General features: G+C 41.3%; 2 protein-coding genes across 4 annotated transcripts in view; one reads left to right on the forward strand and one right to left on the reverse strand.

Moving 5' to 3' along the window:
• Window positions 1-1,407: 1,407 nt before the first annotated feature.
• LOC140912706 (uncharacterized) lies at window positions 1,408-22,001 on the reverse strand. 3 transcript variants are annotated; one of them, XR_012159354.2, is made up of 4 exons: window positions 21,055-22,001; window positions 7,357-7,472; window positions 2,427-4,682; window positions 1,408-2,394 (listed from the first exon to the last, which is right to left on the reverse strand). XR_012159354.2 is itself a non-coding variant. In XM_073347607.2 (3 exons), the coding sequence occupies exons 2-3, from the start codon at window positions 7,447-7,449 to the stop codon at window positions 3,102-3,104; spliced, it is 1,674 nt and encodes a 557-aa protein (XP_073203708.1). In that variant the 5' UTR covers window positions 7,450-7,472; window positions 21,055-22,001; the 3' UTR covers window positions 1,409-3,101. The 3 variants fall into 3 exon arrangements, 2 of the variants coding, with proteins under 2 accessions (XP_073203708.1, XP_073203709.1); XM_073347607.2 differs by having other exon boundaries at window positions 1,409-4,682; XM_073347608.2 differs by lacking the exon at window positions 7,357-7,472 and having other exon boundaries at window positions 1,409-4,682.
• The window catches only part of USP47 (ubiquitin specific peptidase 47), a 94,696-nt gene continuing 94,237 nt past the window's right edge, over window positions 21,563-22,021 (forward strand). Inside the window, exon 1 of the mRNA XM_073347602.2 lies at window positions 21,563-21,584. The gene's annotated coding sequence lies outside the window, so the exon portion shown is untranslated. The remainder of the gene's footprint in view (window positions 21,585-22,021) is intronic.

Genomic DNA, 22,021 nt, shown 5'->3' on the forward strand with positions numbered 1-22,021 from the left:
CTACATCTTTAAATGATTTTCCCTTTATTTAGTCATTTTTCTTTGGTTACGCTTCTAGCTGAAGTAAATATGCCCCAGCAGTGAATAAATATTTTCAATACATACACTGAACTAACTGGAAAGAAGGTAAATCCTTTTCTTTGCTCCTCTGGTATCTCACACTACTTTTAACAGGGGAGAGATTTTGAAAGGTTAGGGTTCTGTTTACAGATCTTATCTGGAAGAGGAAGATTTAGGAGTGGAGAACATGAAAAGTCACTTGAGTCTGAAAGAGACCATATTGTGAATCTCCTGTCCAACCCCTTTCACCAAGGGACTTGTTCTAAAATCAGAGAAGCATGTGTAGCCATTGGATAGCCTCTAGACATTTTGAAAGACTATCCTTTGAGGTAAAAATTCAGTTTAGAAGCAAATTATTGATCTTTCCAAAGACTGCACTGAATGTAAGATCCCAATGTACAGCTTACACAGTAGTACTCTCTGCAACCATACAAATTTACCTTTTTTTCCAGTAGTGTGGAGTAAAGACTGCAGTTACAAATTTTAGACAAGAGTAAGGAGGCATTTGCCAGTATCAGGAATGTAGGAACATAAAATGGTGAATCAACTCCTAACACATTTACAGGTACGCAGGGTCCCAATTGAGGTCTCAAGTCCTTGGATCCAGCTATGTTCTTACTTAGGTACAAGACCAAAGGATGGAAGCGAAGGTGGGATAAGACAGACTTTGCATTGACTAGGATCTGACCCACTGTTTTCTGTAAAACTGAAAGTTACAGGCCTTGAAAACATTCCCAGTTTTAAGGGACACACAGCTAAATACAGTTTGTTTAGCAAAACTTAGATGGTGTTTGTTGACAGGCCTAGCAAAAGTTCAGAGGCACATTGTGCCTGTGTTTTACTCGTTGGCAGTCAGTTTTCTGCACCTGAAATCCACCCCCTCTTTCTTTACCTAATTTTCTGCAAAGGTGGGGGATTCTGGAGCCCCCTGATCTTTATTCTGGTTTAAGTGGCTTTTATCAGGCAAACCGCCATCAGTGGGCAGGCGCACATTTATGCTAACATGGGGACATAAAAGAGAATCTATCTTGAATAGACACTTAGGAAGTGCTCCATTTTTAACTGATACCCAATACCTTTAACTGTATTTGCTTGAGAGAGCTAACAATAAATAATAAAATCTGTATAGGAAAATGGGGATTGATCCTGCAATTCACATGAGTACTGAAAGCAGCCTCATTGGAGGATGCAGGGAGAGAGTCTGCAGTCAATGAGGGTTTAGAGAATGGGCTGATTACAGGATTGGTCCCTCACTTGCCTCAATGTGCAGTCAATACACTATAACTGGAATGGTCCTATAAAAACTGTTAGTTTTCAACATTAAGGATGTGAAACTATATCCCTCGCTATTGCTACTGATCTGGTCCCATGTGTCACTCTCAAACCCATTCTTAATGAATGATGTAGGCACAGGAGCATCAGTTCTGTTTTCATAGTTTCTGATTGAGTCTCACAAATGAGTAAGAAATCTCTTCTAAATTACTGTATTTTACAAATTAGCAAGTAAACACACACGCAAATATAATGAATTAAACATACTTTGTTCACTTCTTTTGAAAACTGTAGCTTAACTCAATTATTTTTAAGAAGTCAATGTATTCTAGGAAATGTATATATCACATTTTATGTAAATAATGAAGCCTTCATAGCATGAGACCTATTGCACCGTTACATTTTTGTTGAGAATTAGGGAAGAACCATTTTTGTGTTTAAAATGAAGTGCAAGAATAAAGGAGCTTAGCAAAGTTCTACTGAAACTCTCTGAAGTATTTAAGCAGGTTCACATTTGCAGCTAGAAAGGAAAAGAGACATCAAATGGTTCAGGTTGCTGGGCAAAGGATAATGAAGAATGTTCCCTGTATATAAATTAAGTTCTGAATTTTAAAATGTATAGCGCTTTCTGTCACCTTCAAAAATACCATCTTCTACAGTCACAGTAAAGAAGAGTTTTGTTTAATAAAAGGCAATATTTAATTTCAAAATGCTATAAAATTGTTATAATTAACTTTTAGAACATATGTATGCCGAATATATAATCTACCACATAAGTATGAATAATTAACACAGTGAACTATTTTTCTTAATACCTTTGTCATCTGGAAGACTATTACATAAGTTTTAATTTTTAAAACAATGTTTATTTCTCATGCTCTGAGACCTGGAGGTTTAAGTGTAAGAATAAAAACAAAAAATCCGAAGTCAAGTAGACACCAAAAAAATCTGAACGGTACTGTATTTGACTGAGGCAACCCAGAACAACCAGTATTTTGCACATTTCTAGATAAATGTAAGCTTGCCAGGTGTGTCTAGAAAAGGGAAACAAAAAAATATTACCTGACCTACTCCACAATAGAGTAGGTCAGGACCTGAAGGTGTCATTCTTTCACCAGAAGATACATAGTTGTGTCTTTTTCATGACACCTCCTTGCTCACCATTACAGGTGCTGCTTTAGGTGCACCAATTAAAAAAAAAAAAAAGACATCATCCAGATTTTTTTCTTTGTAATGTTTGATTAAACACCTTCCCTATTTATTTGAATTATGTAGTATAAATTTTGGGGAAATAAAACAACTTACTTTTAAATTACAGAATTAGACTACAGCTAACCCTAACATAGAACAACATAGTAACTAAGTAGCATATGATTCATTTGACGATCTCATTAAACTATTCACTTAAAAGTTTTATGAGAAGATATGTTCTCACAACATACATAATACACAGGATTACTTGGTCCAAAGTTAAAGCTACAACACGAGTGTAGTTTAACAGGTGATAGGTGAAAATAGATAAGCACCACAGATGGTGTATATGCAAGTTACTGTGGGGAAAAGGCCCAGTGTGAAGGTTGAATTCAGTAAAGTAAATTAAACTTTACCTGTTATAAATTTCAAGTGTACTTCTTTCCAGCCTACCTGCTATCTTCTGCTGTTCTGAAATAATGAATAAAGCAGTCTTTGAAATTAAAAATCACTTTGAAAAATATATATAAAGTATGTGTCTATATGCAGACTATTATTCAGACTAATACACTTCTCGGCTAGGATTTCTCCTGTCTTGTACTGTCTACAACTATTCTTTTTTTTTTGTTTCCTAACTTTGGCTTCACTAACTGTGTTCTAGAAACTATATTATCTGAATCACCTTTCACTTTAAAGAAATAGGATGAATTAAGCAGCATCTGAATGTATTTCACTTGATCTGATTTTTGAGATTGAGTGAACACATGATTTTCTTTTTCCGCCTCCAACACTGGACCGGCAGGATGATTTTCTATATGACACACAGGCTCTAATCTGTGTTTGGAAGATACATGAACACCATCACCGGCACCACCCAAGGACAGTCTTCCTGTATTCTCAGCATTCGACCGAATTCTGTAAGGCAAACTGAGGTCCAGTGGTTGTTCATGGCAATCTGTAAATCTCTCTCTCATTCTTAAGGAGGAAGCAAATACTGGAGAGCTGAAAAAGTCTTCTGTCTGAATTGCACACTCTCTTGTAGCTGACTTTCTACCCCTACTTGGTGTCAAACCGTACTGAGAAAACTGACTGTGTTCATCACATGTTTCTCTATTTGAAGACATCTGAGAAAACTCCAAAGTATCTGTAGAGTTTTTTTGTTTAAACCTTCTTTCTACACTTGCATCTTTAGCATGGTTTTGACTGTAGAGGGATAAGCAAGTACTGCTATTATTGGGAATCTGCACTGGTAAAAAAGACTTCTGGGTTATAAAAAGCTCTTGACTAAGATCAACGCTGCTGCATATTTCTTCAGTTTTTGAGTTCATATGAGAAGCTGCCTTATCTCTCAGGGTTTCCACATTGAATTCATCTTCTGAGTCATAAGTTTTAATCTGCAGAGCTGCTGGACTAGATGACAAAAGAGGCTCTGTACTACTAGTGCAGCTGTTTATTTCAGTAGTGTTGGAGCCTACAGGGACTTCCTTATCCAATTTCCTGCGCTTTTTAAAACCTGCTATGATTCCACCACTAAAATAATGCACAGTAGAATCAAGACCATGACGTTTGCAAGTTGTCTGAGACCAAGAACTATTTCTACAACTTAATTCATTATGTTTACCATTCTCAGTTACAAAAGAATTATGTGATGAGGGAAGGCAGAGACGTTTTTGTTTTCCTTGAGTATTACCCTTCTGTACTGTTCTAGAATTTTTATAATATTGTTTGTGATTTACTTCTCTGGAGCTCTCTTCATTACCATCAATTACTTTGTTATCTTGAAGTAGCTTTATTTTCTTTGCTTTCTTTTCAACAAATGGCCAGGGGACAAAGGAGTTTTGCTTATAGCAAAAGTCTTTTTTTGTTGAATCCAAATGACTTTTTGCTTTAGTATCATGTTTGTTCTTTTTAAGATGTTTATTCTTTTTAAGATCAGTGTCATTGGCAGTGTTTTCTTCACACAAAACCACATTTTCCTTTCCGTTACAAAGATCAGGCTTATTTTTCCTTTCGGTTTCCTGTATCTTCCATTCTCTTCCATGCTTTTTGGATTTGCCTTTCATTTTGCCATGACCTTTTTGGGGAGTTTCTATGTAATCAAGATAGCTTCCAAACTGATATAAAAGTTTAATTTCTTCATCTGGTTCAAACTGTGTAAGCTAAAAAGCAAAGATATAAAGTATATAAGTAATGTAACTAATGTATCCAATATACAGTAACCTATGAAACAGTGTTAATACAATAGTACATACTAGCTATTCTCTGCTCCCATAATCCAAACATGTAACATCACGTGTATAATAAGTGCTACAAACCTACAACAGCCATGGGAAAAATCCAATCTGACATGCTGCTCCCACATCTGCAGCGTGACACAAAATATATATTTTTCATATGTTCTTTGACAAGCATGTATAATATATTAAATTTGAAGAAGCTACATTAATGCAGTGTTAATTTGTTCACATTGAACATCTTGAATTGGCTCTGGTTTAGGTAGTTTTTGGCACATAGGCACTGATGCTACAGTCAGGAAAAATCAGTAATATAGTAATTTACTCAGAAAATATTAGATAGGAGCATTCTTTTATTTTAATGATATAACCAAGAATGTCAAGGTTGCAGTAGTGGAAAACATCACTTCCTTGAAATCTGCATTTGGCTAGAAGATTGACATTTTCTTCTAGGGATGGGCATTGCTACAGTTATTTCAAGACACCTGAGGACTGGATTATTCTACCTACACTAGGAGACTCTTTTCATAAGACGTATACAATAAAATACACAGGAGGAGAAAAATGGCTAAGTTAACCTTCTTGTTAGAACCATAAGTTTAGTCTAGTTTGCCTTTGTGGAAATATATCAACCTAAGTGGATAATAGTCTTTGTTTGTAACTGCAGCACTATCTATTCTGGAGAGGTTGTCAAAAACTCCAGTGTTTTTATGCAGTAGATAAGGCTTGTTAACGTCCTTATTCCAAAAATATTTTGCCTCAAATTGGTGCTGTTTGGAATTAGGCAGATGTAGGCATAAATAAAGGTGTGTGGAGGGGGATCTGGAGTTAGGGGAACAGCAGAAACCAGGGTCACTTTAAGTAGAAACCGGGAGGCTGCAGCTACAGCCTGGATTTTGGGGCAACCTTGGGAATAATAAAGAAATGGGGATGACTGGATGGAATGGAAGGATAGTCAGGTACAGCATCTAAGTTTCCTGCCTGTAACGTGTATAACAGGGAACCTGAGACTTTCCCTTCTCCCCAGAGTTAAGCACAGCTAGAAGACAGACAAACCAAACAAAAAATAATCAGGAACTTTATCTTCATAAAGCTCATATATTTTAATCTCATGATTTTTGGTGCGGGATCTCTGTCTGATGTTCTGGAGATTGGCACTCTCTCCCTTTGGGAATTCCTCCCACAGCTTTTTTTATTATTAAGATCTGGATAAATAGTATATGTAAGCTTTTTCCTGCATACGGTAGAAAGCCTCAAAATATCAAAAAGGGGAAGGATCGTGGCCTCTTTCACTTCTTATATCAGAAAGTATACAAGTAAAGCTCAGAGTCTGCCAGAAAATAAGGAGAAAGAAGGAAAGGGGAGTTGCCTAGGCAAGGGATGGCTGCAGAGATCCATTCTGAGAAGTTTCAGAGCTACGAAAGACTAGACTCATCCCTGTGCCCTTACAGAGTCTGGGGTATGAAATAGTTTTCACTCCCCCTCTCATGGGGCCCAGTGCAAGTTTCTGACAGCAGGTCAAGTTAAAGCAGAACTCAGCCTGTTTAAGCTGCCATGGCCCCCTACGGACATTGTGGGTATGACTACACTGCAATGTAAACTCACTCTCAAGTCTAACCCCTCTTCCATCTACAAGCAACTCACACTGACCTTGGGTCCTAGGCTTGATCTCAGTGGGGGGTGGAAGGGTTGAGCCTGAGTCAAGTTGGGATTCAGGGTTCAAGCCCTGTTGCTTTGCAGTGTGTACACAACCCCACAGGACTTGTACTCTGGGAGACTGCCAAAAGTATTTCACAATCCCACAGCCAACTTTCTTTGTCCTCTGGACAATCAAGTTTGGTGGACAGTCAAGTTTTTCCACACTGCACCATGAACAAAGGGCCAGAGCAGCCACATTTTGGGATGGCACTCAGAAGTCTGGGATTTGGGTGGCTGTACTCAGGCCTGCATAATGCAGTGGAAACACTGGAGCCTCAGGCTCCAACAAATTCCTAATCTGGTATTACAAATAAGTATAGACACTCAAGCCCTAGATTAACGAACCCAGATTCTGATAACTCAAGTTCTACATGCCCTGGGCTTATATTGCAGTGTTGACAAATCCTATGACAGCTGGGGCATAAAGGAAATCCTCACCTGGGAACCTCAGACCACAGTCATGCCTCTGCTGCAAACAAAAATACCCCCTGCAGTTAGCCAATACAAAGGGGCTGCAGGACACCAATGAACTTCCCTCTTGTTCTTCAGGATACATTCTGAATGGAGCTGTTCCTTTGAAACCACAATTTAGAGGAAGTCCTTAATGGAAATAAGAGTCTGAATCCACTGCTGGGAGTCTTCTCCAACCAGGTAAGAGACTCAAAGGTATGTCTGCACTTAAAGGGCCAGATTAAAAGATGGAGACAAAATCAGAGGTGATGTGTAAGTGCGTATGAGCATAATTTAACACTACAAGGTGTGTTAGGGGAAATGTAGCAAGAAGAGCTAATAACACGGGATAAAATGTGTCAATTAAAATAGCCACCAAGGATAAACTTCCTGCACATTACAAAGTCAATTCCCTTTCTCCAGTCCTCAGATAAAAATGCTAACACCATACCTGCTCTCCAGCGGCATCTTCCTGCAAAGATGGTGATGACAAACAAGGGCAGCACTTGTATTTCTTTTTTTTTATTTTGCCTTTTGGAGCCATTTAGTTCATCCAACAGATGTATTCTAGAAATTTTTAAAGTTGCTTTTAGAAAAAATTATTCAGGTTTTATATTTATGTAAACAAATATGCCTTTTACTAGAAACATGATTCCAAAACACTTACATCATTTAAAAAAAAAGAAAAGGAGTACTTGTGGCACCTTAGAGACTAACAAATTTATTTGAGCATAAGCTTTCGTGAGCTACAGCTCACTTCATCGGATGCATCATTTAGTACATCAACTTGCAATCCTTAATCCAGCAAAATGACCAATGACTCCAGTAGGTGTGCTGGCAGAGTAAGGATTGCAAGATGGGGCACTTAGCATAAAAATGTTGAATTACAGGAAAAAGTAGCAGAAATCTGGGAGCGAGTTTTGAAGAGCCCCTTAAACTACATACTGCTTGTACTGTAACATAAGAGACAGGAGCCTTAAGTCTTCTGAGTCAAATCAATAGGGCACAAAACACTACAACTGGAAGCTTTCAACCACACTATTTTGTCAGCCTCTTAAAATGTTTTGGAAAATGCTGCAGATGAGGAGTGAGTCAGTCTATGTCTACACAAGGGGTTCTTTATTTTGCCATTTCTCAGCTTCACTTGTAGCATCTGCTACTGGATGGGGGCATTTTAAACACTGTCACATCAAGCAGCGCCCCCTGTTGCTACCATAGGTCGAGCTGTATTAATGTAGTGTAAGAAAAAAAAATCAGTTGTAGATAAGGTCTTAAAGAACAAAGGGTACTGCAGGCTTTCAAGAAACAGCTTATCGTGGGTACAGAGCCAGTAAAAACTCCAGATCAGGCCTGGGTTACAGTTACCAGTTGCAGGAAGAGCTTCAGCCCAAACTTTCCATCAAACTGTAATCAGCATGTAAGTGTTGAGAGATGAGCCCACACTACACAGTTCAGATCTGGAGTTGAACCACTGTGAAGTCTGCAAGAATTTGAATCGCAGGGGGTCACTCCTCCCCCCATCCCCAATACTGGGGTAGGATATTAAACCCTCTCCCTGCCCCAGTGGAGGGAGTTACACAGTAAGAGGGGTGGTGGTAATTAACCCCCCTTCTTCCCCCACACCAGGGGGTTACACAGTAAGGGGGAGGGATTAAACCCTCTCCCTGCCCCAGTGGAGAGTGCTACACATTGGGGTGGGAGGGGAGGATATAAACCCTCTGCTTGCCCCAATGGAGGAGAATTACACAGTAATGTGGGGGTGGGAGGGGGTTAAACCCCTTCCTCCTCCAACCCAGGAGGGGTTACATATTAAAGGGGGGGGTTAAACCCCCAGCCGACTGGGTTACACGACAACAACGGGGGCATTAAACCCCACTCCTGCCCCCAGCGGCAGGGGCTGCAGCTTCCTACCCCCTGGAAGGGACACAGCGCGCTCCTGTCCCTCCTGCAGGGCCGGGGTTTCGGTGCCTCCTTGCAAAGGCTCCGGCTCGCCCGACGGCGCCTCCCGCCCAGCCGCTGCCGCGTTTGAACGGCGCCCGCCACCGGCCCAGGGCCCCGCCCGCGCTCTGCGGGCCCCGCCCCCTCTCCGCGGGGAGGGGGGCTGAGACCGAGCCACTGGGCGCTGTCACGTGACAGAGAAACCATTCATAGCGCGTCCGGAGCAGCGGGCGGGGGGGGACCCGCGTCCCGGGAAGCGGCCAGCACGCGCCACTGGTGCCCGCCAGCTATCCCATCCTCCCGCGTGGGTCAAAGGAGCGGTGGCTGGCTTAATTAACACTTGCTATTCGACAGTCAAGCTCCGTAGCTCTGAGCTCCTGCTGGAGGGTCTGCAATGCAGCCTTACCTGTAGAAGCACTCCTGGCCCTGGGGCCGCTATTAATGATTGCAGTGGGTGATGGATGCAGTTTGTGGTCTTCGATCTGATCTCCAGCAGCCCCATTTAGAGCTATAATTTTTCACTTTACAGAGAGTCTGATATGGCCCTGCCTTTGCTCTCTCATAGTGACCGCCCCCCCCGAGCTACCTCTTTATGCACAGGCGTGAGTTCATTGTGTTGCAATATACCTGTTATATCACTGCACGCTTCCATGTCGGTGAATCTTTTCGATCGTTACCATCATGGCATGCACTTAAGTGACTCATTTCTTTCTCCTTTACCTCGGCTCTCCCACAAACTTAAGGCATTCTGCTCTTGTGTTTGTGCCAATGAGTTAGCTTCCCTCACCATGCCTCTCCTCTGCAGACTGCTAGGAGAGGTCGGCTGACATGCTAAACCGTGCTCCAAAAATGAAGGGTGTGAGCAGCCTGTCCAAACACCAGTTTGCTAGCTTGTACTTTTGGAGGCAGTGACAAGTAAGAGTCGGGAAGTGCTGCTCCCATTGCACACTCCTATTTGGAAGAGCTGCACTCTGTTCCCTATTGCAAATTGGCTCTGATCCTAAATTCATCTAAGTCTGTGAGAATTTTACCAGGATCCTAATACCAACCTGTATTTCTCTTCCCCCTCTCCCTGCCAGTAGCATGGAAGGTAGAATTTGACCTTTCAAGGTGCATAAACTACTCTCATTAACACAAATGGGATTTCCACAAGTGCATTAAGAAGTCAATACAGCTCAAAATGTGTTTTGTTTAGATTGCTAGCATCAGAAACTGCATTGTAGTTTTGAGTACATGATATTTGGGACAAAAATAAGATGGCAATATGATACGATGTTAATAAAGAAATGTGCAGTCCTACAAATCCTCATGAGAAATTTTATTTCCCACAAGAATTTGGAATTTAGTTATACTCCCATAGGGAGTTTATAGACGAAGTTAATGGTTTCATGGAACAGAAAATTAACCTCATCAGCCAATATGATGGCCAGTGTTCTGAAACCAACATGAAATGATAATGTAAGCAAAACAAGAGTCCTTCTTAACTTTGATATATCCTAAACTGTTAATTTGCTGATGGTGAAGTATTGATTAATAATTAATTAAAACCACTCCAGGATTGGCTGGAATGCCAAAGGCTATGTAGCTGAGAAGAAAAGGAAAGGATTTACAAACTCACTAAAAATATGCCGGAAACCAATATTTAAAAGTACGATAAGTACTGCTTACTTTACAAAACCACCGTTGTTTTTTTTTTAATATCCTGGAAAGTTTAGTTCCTTTTATAAGAAACTCCCATTCTTTTGTTAGTACAAGATTAATCACAAAGGTGTAATTTCTTTACACATGCCTTTGTCATATTCTTAATTGTCCTTCCTTTAGCTTTATATTATAGACAATAGTTTCTCCTTAGTAAAGGCTACAACCAGCTTTTCATTTAGAGCTTGATTTTGCCACCACTCTACCCTGTTCTAAATCTCTCACAAATAATTTTTTGTGCCTCAAATTTTGCATGCAGATCTTCAGCCAATGAAAATTTTAAGAGGAAATGTTAAGAGGAATCAGACAACCCATTTCTCAGTTATGGAACTTAGCAAAATATAGGTGTACTTTAATTATACTATTATAGATATTTATATTCCAACTCTTGGGTCTCAGCTCAGTAGAGTGAGACAAACCAATAAGAAAAGGAGTACTTGTGGCACCTTAGAGACTAACCAATTTATTAGAGCATAAGCTTTCGTGAGCCACAAGTACTCCTTTTCTTTTTGCGAATACAGACTAACACGGCTGTTACTCTGAAACAAACCAATAAGGAGCTAAGGCTCAAGAATGAGAATCCCTTTGAAATTATACCTTCAGAGAAGCAGAATTACATGTAAGTAATTTTTCCTTCTCTATAGATATCATTCAGAAGGAATTTACTCTTGGCTCTTAGCTCTTAACATGAGTGGCCTGACTCATGTTAGAGAGCTGAGACCCTCAAGTTGAAAGCCAGTTAAATATCTCCAGAAATGCAGCATTATAGGTGAGTAATTATTCCTTCTTCACTTTGTGAAAATTCTTCCAATACTTTTTGACATTGCATAACCAAAAATAATAATAATAATAATAAATAAAAAAATCACCTGGCCTAGAAACTTCATATTTGTTTTATTGAAGGGGAGGAAGGATGCTCCAGTGGGTAAGGTACTTGCCTGAGATTTTGGAGATCTGGGGATATGGAGTGCAATGTTACATACAGTACATCCTCCAGGAATTGTAGAGATGCCATACTTCCTCTACATTCTTTATGCAATCTATTTTTCCATGAGGTGCTGCATATTGGGGGAGAGAGTAGTTTCTCCATAGTAAAGCTTTGAGAACCAATAAGAGTTTGATTTTGCCTCCACTCTTCCCTGTTCTAAATTTCAGAGGGGAAACAAAGGCGGCACACAGGGCAGTCACAGGCTACAGCTACAGAGTAGTAGGAAGTTTGTTACCTTATTTCTGTACATTCTTAATAAAGGTTTATCTTGAAACCAATCTTGCTCATCTGTAAAATACTACAGGAGCTACATAAGTACCTAAGAGAATGAGAACTAGTGCATAGAACTAGTTTAGAGAAGATTGGCAGAACTGCCAACAGTGTAATTTTAGATAGAATTATCCCTGGATTTGTAAACCAGTCTTGGGTGTTTTCAGTACTGACCAAAATTTGGTGGATTGTGAAAGCTGCTTCATGAATTTTCTAAAAAATTGCAACACAAGCTTTCACCAGTAGGGGGCAAGTCTGTATGCTGGCAGAACACAGGAGAGAAGGGATGGCTGCATCCTCTGCTGCTGGCTCAGAAGAGCAAGCAACACCATCCCTAGCAAATTTTTTACAGTGCTGGCAACAATGCATTGGATGTTATTTATTAGTGATTTGCTAAGATTTAGGAACTCTGCGAAGGTTTCTGGGAGAGTAGCACTGAGGAAAATGTCCATTGCTATGCTGATGCTCTCGATAAAAAGATCACCAAATGGTAATAACTCCATCACAACTAATCTTACACAGATTTTAATGGTACCTCGAAGATTAACATTTTGTCTCTTTACCAAATGTCAGGGCCACTAGTCCTATATGTAACAATATTTTGATATATATATTCTTAGCACAAGCTGTTTTCCCCTTAAATTTGGTAATTTTTTGTGTTAGAAAAGAATAAAACAAAAAGTTCAGGACTTACAAATGACAAACAGGCCTAACAATTCTCCACATGCCTTTGGTAATGTGAATCACCATTACATATATACAATGAGACTTTCTATCACAACTTAGTTGCTTTTCTCTGAGGCTATATATTTTATTGTATGTGCTGTGCCTATGGTATTGAAAAACCTAGGAAGAAAAGTGGCCTTAACTCAGCCTCTAAATGTGTGCACCCAGGACTGCACTTCCAACTGTTTGAATATTCCTGAACTGATTTCTGCACCCAACCCAAATTGGGTCATTAGGTATCCTTCTGATTTGCATGCTTAGTTCTGTGCACACAAATTTAGAGGCTGCTATTGTAAATTTGGCTATGATTGTCCCTTCAGCTTATGTAACAGGTGTTGTATTAAAAAAAAAAAATCTTTGGCCATCTTTCTAACCACAGACAACTATCATGTGGTTTTACCCAGCTGTGGTACAACCCCGATCTCCAAGACTATGATGCTCTCAGAGAAGGCAAACTGGTTATGCCATAAAATCCAAGGCCTAATCCTTGGTGATTCAGGAGAAGTCCATGTTTTCAAAAAGGTCTTGCTTTTTTATTTTTATTTCCTTTATCTCTGCAAATATAGTTTGTACAGGTGTCACTAGATATTCCATTTAGAATGTCCATTCTATTTGTTAATCTTTTCTTTAAAATGTTTTTGCATGTGTTTTTGTTTACAGTTTTCTCCTGTCATCAGTGAATAAGCTACATTTTATTTTCTTATCATCCTTATCTCCATTGCTCAGTGCTTACTTTACAGTTTCTAGGACATTGGACTCTGTAGTGTAACTATAGGATTACAGTTTAATATGATTTAAGAGATATTGACATTTTATGGCAAGCCAGGTCAATATTAGACTCCAGTTGAGATTCTACCATCCTGTAACTATTCAGATAAAAAATTGCTTTCTAAAACCCTTATCTTATCTGTGCTAGCTTGTTTGCTTTCCCTTACCCTAGTTAGTTGGGTTTTCAGTTGTAAGGATCAGATTGAAATTCCTTTGAAAACAAAGAAAATAATTCTAAACTTTCCTGAATGCAACTCAGCTGCAAATAAAGAATGTTACAGGATGGAGGAATCTCAATTGGAGTCTAATATTGACCTGGCTTGGCATAAAATACCTGGCAGGACTCAGGGCCAGATTATCAAAGATATTTAGGCACCTAAAGATGCAGATAGGCATCTAATGGAATTTTAAAAAATGCCTAACCAGGTTAGGTGCCTAATGCACTTAAGCACCTGGTAGGATTTTAAAAAGCACCTATCTGCATCTTCTGGCATGTCACAGGATGCTCCCTGAGAGTCTTTTTCAGCCACAGTAAGTGACCACACCATACTTCACTATATCCGTTCAGCAGCCTAGAGAGTTATTTACATACTATTTACAGTCAGTAACCAGTTTCCCCCACTTGTTTCCGTGGAAGGGTACAACATTAGCAGTAATCAGTTCTACCTATTCCTGCCTCCCTTCAGGCTGCCTACTCTTCGCTCTAGACCAGGGTGGGCAAACTTTTTGGCCCAAGGGCCACATCAGGGTGCGAAACTGTATGGAGGGCCGGGTAGGGAAGGCTGTGCCCCAAACAGCCTGGTCCCTGCCCCAATTTGCCCCCTCCCACTTCCCGCCCCCTGACTGTCCCCCTCAGAACTCCTGACCCATCCAACCCTCCCTGTCCCCTGACTGCCCTGAGCTATCCACACCCCCACCCCCTGACAGGCCTCCCGGGACTCCCACGCCCTATCCAACCCCACCATTCCCTGACCGCCCCAGAACCTCCGCCTCATCCAACCGCCCCCTGCTCCCTGTGCCCTGACTGCCCCCCAGGATTCCCCCCACCCCTAACCACCCCTTGTCTGCCCCCCCCCGGACCAACTCCTCCACCGCCGTGTGCGCCACTGTCGCCGCCCCGAGTGGCAGGAGCTCACAGCCCCGCTGCCCGCATGGGAGGGGGAACAGTGGGGGAGGGGCTGGAGGTGAGCCTCCTGGGCCAGGAGCTCAGGGGCCGGGCAGGACAGTCCCATGGGCCAGATATGTAGTTTGCCCACCTCTGCTCTAGTCACATCTTCCTGTTCGCTTATATAGACCCAGATGCTGGGGATTATACTTCCACCCAATTAGCCTTTCAGCTGTATCTCTACTCAGTTAGTTGGCACCCTCTGACAACTATCTGTCTTTCAGTCAGGTCCCAATTAATGTACACTGGGGGGCTTTGAGTGAAAGGGTGCTGAGCCAGCTCATGACTCAGCACACCCTGTTAAATACCTCCATAACTTTAACAGTCTGGCCCTCAGTCCTTCAAGAGCACTCTCATTATACATTACTGATAACAGTCAGCAATGGGGGCAGCTGAACTTGTGCTGAAAACGGTTTAACTACAAATGAAGATGGACCCACTTTTAGAACAAGCGAGTTTGAACCCCATTGCAGTTAAATGTCCTGGTATAGACAATGATCAACGGTGATATTTTGTTTCTATAGCTGGTGTCTGCTTAAGCTAATTCTTTTTAATGTAAGCAAAACTAGTTCAGCCCGTTCCAAGAATTACATTAGGGAAAAATACATTGTTTTGCCCATGTTTTTTAAATAAATCTTACAACTGTTTAACTGATACGTTTTAGTACCTCCATGCTTTCAAACAAGGAATTAACATTTAGCAAAGGGGTGGCGTTTGTGTCAGCACTGGGTCTTTTGTTGTCTACTTGCAAAACTGCCCAAATTTGGCCACGTTATAAGAAAAATCTTTGACTGCAAATGCTCAGGAGTGACTTGTTAGCTTGACAGCTAAATTCTGTAATGATTTCATATGTAGTGAGCATGGTCCAGTGCAGAGCTGCAAGGGCTGAGCAGGATTTCCCCTGCAATTACTGCTCCCAAGTGCTGCAGGCCACTGGGCAGAGGAGCAGAGAGCAGAAAGACTATCTCTTACTGGCGACCACCAGCAGCATGGAAGAAGAGGAGGAGAATGGAGCCTGAATAAAATACAGAGGGGACAAGAGCAGGCCTAGGGGTAGGGGTAGAATAGTACTCTGGAAAACCAGGCCCTGGGCATCTCAAATTGGGCACCCAAAATGAATAAGCACTTTTGACCTTAATCTATCTGTGCCTCAGCACAGCCTCTGTAAATGGGGATAATAATGCCATGAGCATGGCAACCTTAATAGACTCTGCTCTTTCCTAACTTTGGAGTGCTTGACTTTATAACTTTACTGGTCTTTTAACATAATTTCTATGTGGGTTATATATAACCGTGCTCTATGGATATTTAGGCTTTCACAATGTAGTGTTTTATTAATAGTTCAAGCCTCAGCTTTGAAAGCGCCATAGGGCTTATTGCTGGAGAAATGAGCCTGAGGCTGGGATTCTGACAGGTCTCTAAAGACAGAGGTGTCCTAGTCTCATCAAATTTCAATGGGAATTAGGCATCTAACCACCTTAGGAACCTTTTAAAATCTCATCCTAAATTGTTGTCCTTTTTTACAAGTAGAGCCAAGCACAGTTAAGATGTGACATAGTTTCTGTTAAATGATTTTGACATTTTTAAAATTTCTGGGGTAAAAAGAAACAACCTAGAACTCCTTAAATAGGAGCTGCACCTTGCTTATGACAGGACTCAATTAGATTTCCCCTGAATGCCAATAGAATTCAGAGAGGTGTTTGGGATTTGTTAGTTTGTTTTTACTTTGGCTGGTCAGAAAAGCTTTTCCAAACACTAAGTGAGCCCAGGACTGAATTAAAACTAGTAGGAAGTGTCACTGTCTGAAGACTGACAGATGCGACAACATTGTTGTTAGTCATAAATAGATCTCTGAGGCAGTGTTCAACCACCTGCAGTCTGACATGTTCATTTAAAACCTTAACTCTAACTTTTTTCTTGTCTGAGAATACTAATTTAGTCCTGATCCAGGAAAGCTTCCTTATACAGGACAAGTTAAGCATGTGCTGTTCTGAATCAGGATTCTTATGCTATATAGAACCATGACTCACTTAATGGACAGTGAGTCATGAAAAGTCCTTTAACCTCAAGATGGAACTAGAAAACATTTAATTGCTATATACGAGAGTCTCAAAGAGCAGGCTACAAATTCCTGTTTAGATCAGAACAAATGCTGGAGTCAATTATATTAATTCTGCTAGAGGAGTTTCACATACAAAGGCTATCACTAGATGTTCATACAGTTATTTCTGCTGATAAATGGGGCTAACTGATAGAATATTTTTCAAAAGGATTACTGATAATCTAATGGCAGCAGATTTATGCTAGCTTTTTTGTCCAGATATTAAAATATATTATTTCACAATATGTTTTACTGTGCCGAATGGCGCCATAAGTACCATCTGTACAAGATTCTCATTCTTGGGTCTCAGTTCCCTAATTCATAACAGGAAGAATTCCCCAAGCTCCAGAAGGTTTGGTCCCAAAGGAAACAGTAACTCCAGGAGCACCAGTCAAATGATGGTGGTGACATGCCACCCTTGGAAACTTCCAGGCGGTTCTTTCTTGATTGTATTATTTTCCTATCAGGAGCTTCTGTCACTGTGTTCTGACTCTTCAATCCAATCAACGTCTATCCTGCTCTTGCTATTCTCTCTGTCTCTCTCTGGCCTGCTTCCAATCTAGGCTAGTCCTTGTTTTTTATTTTAATAACCCTGTGACTCTTTAGCCACTGGTCCAGAAACACCATTAAGATGCCAATTTCCACAAACCCTGAAGAAATCTTGGTTCCATGACCCAAGACTTCCTGTTTAGTACTGAGAGATTTGGTGCCTTTCTTGCACTATTTATTTCTGTGACTGTGCCTCAGTACTTTTTTGCTTCAGACAAAATGTCAAGGGCTCCCTGAAAAATTTCTGTTTCAGTCAATGACATATCTGACATTCCCTGGATAAAATATTCTCTCCCCAAAACAACAACAACAAAAGAATCCATAATTCCATACAGGTCTTTCTCCCCTCAAATCCCATCAGTTCCATATGGTCCCCATCCTAAATCCACAGATATTTAAAATAATTCCAGATCAGTTTTTGTGTTTACGAAGGGCGGTATATACCTGATGTAACTAAGGCTTCAGCAAACTGCATGCAAACAGGCTTCTCTGTTGAGAGCTACTGTGACCTCTGGCTGCAAGGAGGGTTAGCTCAACAGTATGATCTATTTTCAGAGTAGCAGCGTGTTAGTCTGTATCCGCAAAAAGAAAAGGAGGACTTGTGGCACCTTAGAGACTAACCAATTTATTTGAGCATAAGCTTTCGTGAGCTACAGCTCACTTCATCGGATGCATTCAGTGGAAAATACAGTGGGGAGATTTATATACACAGAGAACATGAAACAATGAGTGTTACCATACACACTGTAACGAGAGTGATCAGGTAAGGTGAGCTATTACCAGCAGGAGAGCCGGGGAGGGTGGCGGGGGGAACCTTTTGTAGTGGAAATCAAGGTGGGCCATTTCCAGCAGTTGACAAGAACATCTGAGGAACAGCGGGGGGGGGGGGGGGGGGGGAGGGAGAATACACACGGGGAAATAGTTTTACTTTGTGTAATGACACATCCACTCCCTGATACATCCTTATTGATGTATACCTTCAAATCAGCGGCACTGCTATGGGTACCCGCATGGCCCCACAGTATGCCAACATTTTTATGGCTGACTTAGAACAACACTTCCTCGGCTCTCATACTCTAATGCCCCTATTCTACTTGTGCTACAATGATGACATCTTCATCATCTGGACCCATGGAAAAGACGCCCTTGAGGAATTCCACCATGATTTCAACAATTTCCATCTCACCATCAACCTCAGCCTGGACCAGTCCACACAAGAGATCCACTTCCTGGACACTACGGTGCTAATAAGCGATAGTCACATAAACACTACCCTATATCGGAAACCTACTCACTGCTATGCCTACCTACATGCCTACCACCACATCACACAATCCATTGTCTACAGCCAAGTTCTACGATACAACCGCATTTGCTCCAACCCCTCAGACAGAGGCAAACACCTACAAGATCACTATCAAGCGTTCTTACAACTACAGTATCCACCTGCTGAAGTGAAGAAACAGATTGACAGAGCCAGAAGAGTACCCAGGAGTTACCTACTACAGGACAGAATGCCACTGGCCATCACCTTCAGCCCCCAACTAAAACCTCTCCAACGCATCATCGAGGATCTACAACCTATCCTGAAGTGTGACCCATCACTCTCACAGATCTTGGGAGACAGGCCAGTCCTTGCTTACAGACAGCCCCCCAACCTGAAGCAAATACTCACCAGCAACCACACACCACACAACAGAACCACTAACCCAGGAACCTATCCTTGCAACAAAGCCCGTTGCCAACTGTGTCCACATATCTGTTCAGGAGACACAATCATAGGGCCTAATCACATAAGCCACACTGTCAGAGGCTCGTTCACCTGCGCATCTACCAATGTGATATATGCCATCATGTGCCAGCAATGCCCCTCTGCCATGTACATTGGTCAAACTGGACAGTCTCTATGTAAAAGAATAAATGGACACAAATCCGACATCAAGAATTATAACATTCAAAAACCAGTCAGAGAACACTTCAATCTCTTTGGTCACTCCATTACAGACCTAACAGTGGCAATTCTTCAACAAAAAACCTTCAAAAACAGACTCCAGCGAGAGACTGCTGAATTGGAATTAATTTGCAAACTGGATACAATTAACTTAGGCTTGAATAGAGACTGGGAGTGGATGGGTCATTACACAAAGTAAAACTATTTCCCCATGTTTATTACCCCCACCATTCCTCAGACGTTCTTATCAACTGCTGGAAGTGGCCCACCTTGATTATCACTACAAAAGGCTCCCCCCGCCCCCCTCCCCCGCCACAGCCCTCATTCTCCTGCTGGTAATAGCTCACCTTACCTGATCACTCTTGTTACAGTGTGTATGGTAACACCCATTGTTTCATGTTCTCTGTGTATATAAATCTCCCCACTGTATTTTCTACTGAATGCATCCGATGAAGTGAGCTGTAGCTCTCGAAAGCTTATGCTCAAATTAATTTGTTAGTCTCTAAGGTGCCACAAGTCCTCCTTTTCTTCTTAATATGATCTAGTTTCTAGTAAACTGAAAGTGGCATTAAGAGCAAGGGACTTCTGTGTTCTTATCGTGCCACTGACAGCTGTTTGCATTGCAGTAGCGCTCAAATGCCTCAACCGGGGTGGGGCCCCATTGTGGTAGTCCTGTACAAACACATAGTAAGAGACGTACCTAACCCAAGGAGCTTACTGACTCTTGCTGTGGCCCTAGTCAAGTTATTTAGCCCCAAATTTTCACATCAGCGGCTTCTTGGAATATGAATTCAGTTTCATTTAAGTGTCTAAGTGTGCATTTAGGTGCCTAATTTAAAGCAGAGAGCTAAGGATAAAATTTCAAAACAAGTTGCCTGATTTATTCCATCTGACAAATGAGGATGAAAAACAAGACTATCTAAGGTTTTGTTACATGGACAAATGTCCCTTAAAACCTTTTAAAATATTCACAATTATGCACTGATCCCTGAACAACCAATTGACCCCTACTTCTCTTTATGTGGATGGAAATAGCCTGAAGAACTACCATCTCCCCACTTTTAATATAAAATGAATCAGTTCAGTTTGGGTGAACCCTAAAGCAATATCTTGCAGAGATCTTCACTCCAAACTCTTAGTATCCCTGTGTGCAGTGGATATGATAGGCATTGGACTAAATTTGTTTCTGGGTACAGGAAGGTAACCTCAATTCTGTTTAATTTTGCTCCTTTCCACCACACAACACTAAAATAACGAGAAAAATATTTCTATGAAAATATATAGGTTTCATATATTGTATTTCATTCTCACAACGGAGATATACACACAAAACATTTTCTGTGTTAAAAAAAAAAGCCTTTTTTTGGTATAAGTACAAGTTAATTATAACTACTTTTCCTGTGTGTATTTCAGCAAATTTGAAGACTAATATTTTATTCAAATTATATTTGCTCTTGTACAAAAAAAGTTGCGATACACAATTTTTTTTGGACAAAATCTCCAAATAAAAATAATCTTGCCAAACTGTTTAAGGTACTGTAACTGAACAAATAACCTATACTTCACTTGTGGTTTTACATACATTGGTCCTGAATATACCAAGACTTACGCATGTGCTTAACTTTACACATTGCATTTAGCCCCTTTGATTTCAAAGAGATAGCTCCTATACGTAAAGTTAAGCAAATGCACAATGGTTTGTAGGATTAGGGCCTTGTTTGCTCTTCTTTCTCTTATTTTTGGCTTGGAAGTATTAGATTTTTATCAGTAAATGCCAATTTCACCATACCGACACAAAGTGAGGAAAATATATTTCCATGTAGAACTGAAAATTAGAGAGAGACAAACCTAAGAAAAATGCTGCTTGTGAACTCTATTTTAAGGATATTTACTTTATATATGTTGACAATTTTTAAAAACGTATTTTACTTTGCATTTTATAGCTCAGATCCTTTAAACGGGAATCATCCCATCAAAATTAGTGGAACTACTCACCTACAAAAAGTTATGCAGGTTTGCAAGCCCCTTCAACTCTTCAGTGTATCCCACTGCTACCATTTGCAGACAAAAGGTTCTGATCTTGTTTGCCCTGAGTTCCTAAAATCACTACCAAAGTCAATGGAGTAGAAGTTGATGGAGTTTTCGGTGCACAAATAATTCAGGACTGGGCACCAACTAAAACTATGATCCTAGATTTTTTTAAAAAAAAAAAAAAAAGACCAACAACAAACTAATTCAACGAATCAAAAAACCAGAAAGTTCCTTCCTCACCAAGTACAGTACTATTTTTAAAGACTGCTTAAAAATGTTGAGGTGGCCAGTTTATAGCTACCTTTCCAGGGAGAGAATTAATTTCTTTTTAATGGTTGCTGTCAAGCGGCTAAAAAAAAAAAAATTAATCGCGATTTAAAAAAGCACATAGATGTAAAATACAACAAGTAGTGGCAGGTCTCCTGCCAGCACTTATGCACACGCTTCATTTTCATGACACAGTGAGTTCCAGGAGACTATCCAGGCGCCTAAAGGTAAGCGAGTGCCTCAGGCTTTGCAGGGTGGGGACCCCAACGCGGCCTTTCGGGCAGCGCTGTCCGCGCGGTCAGGACACGCCCCCCCCAGCATCTCTCATCCAAAGCGCTGGGGCCCGGAGGCCGCCGGCAAACCCCCGCTGCTCCCCGCCGCTGCGTTCCTCCCAGCTGGGGCCGTTTGCCTCTGAAAACTTTCGACAGTGACATCATCTGGCTGTGTAAAAAGCCGCCCCTCCAAGCCCTGCCCGCGAGCGCGGCGCGTCAGGGACGCGGGGACTCGCCGCGAGGTTATTTGACCAAACGCGCCGCTTCCCACCCCGGCCCGGCCCGGCCCGGCCCGCCGGACGGGCTGAGAGCGGGGCCCAGGGCCGGCTGGACGCCCTGCCCGATGACGTAGAGAAGACGCAGGCAGGGGCGCGGCGGAGGCGGACGGGTGC

The sequence above is a fragment of the Lepidochelys kempii genome, chromosome 6, assembly GCF_965140285.1.
Source record: "Lepidochelys kempii isolate rLepKem1 chromosome 6, rLepKem1.hap1, whole genome shotgun sequence".
In the NCBI taxonomy this organism is placed as follows: Eukaryota; Metazoa; Chordata; order Testudines; family Cheloniidae; genus Lepidochelys; species Lepidochelys kempii.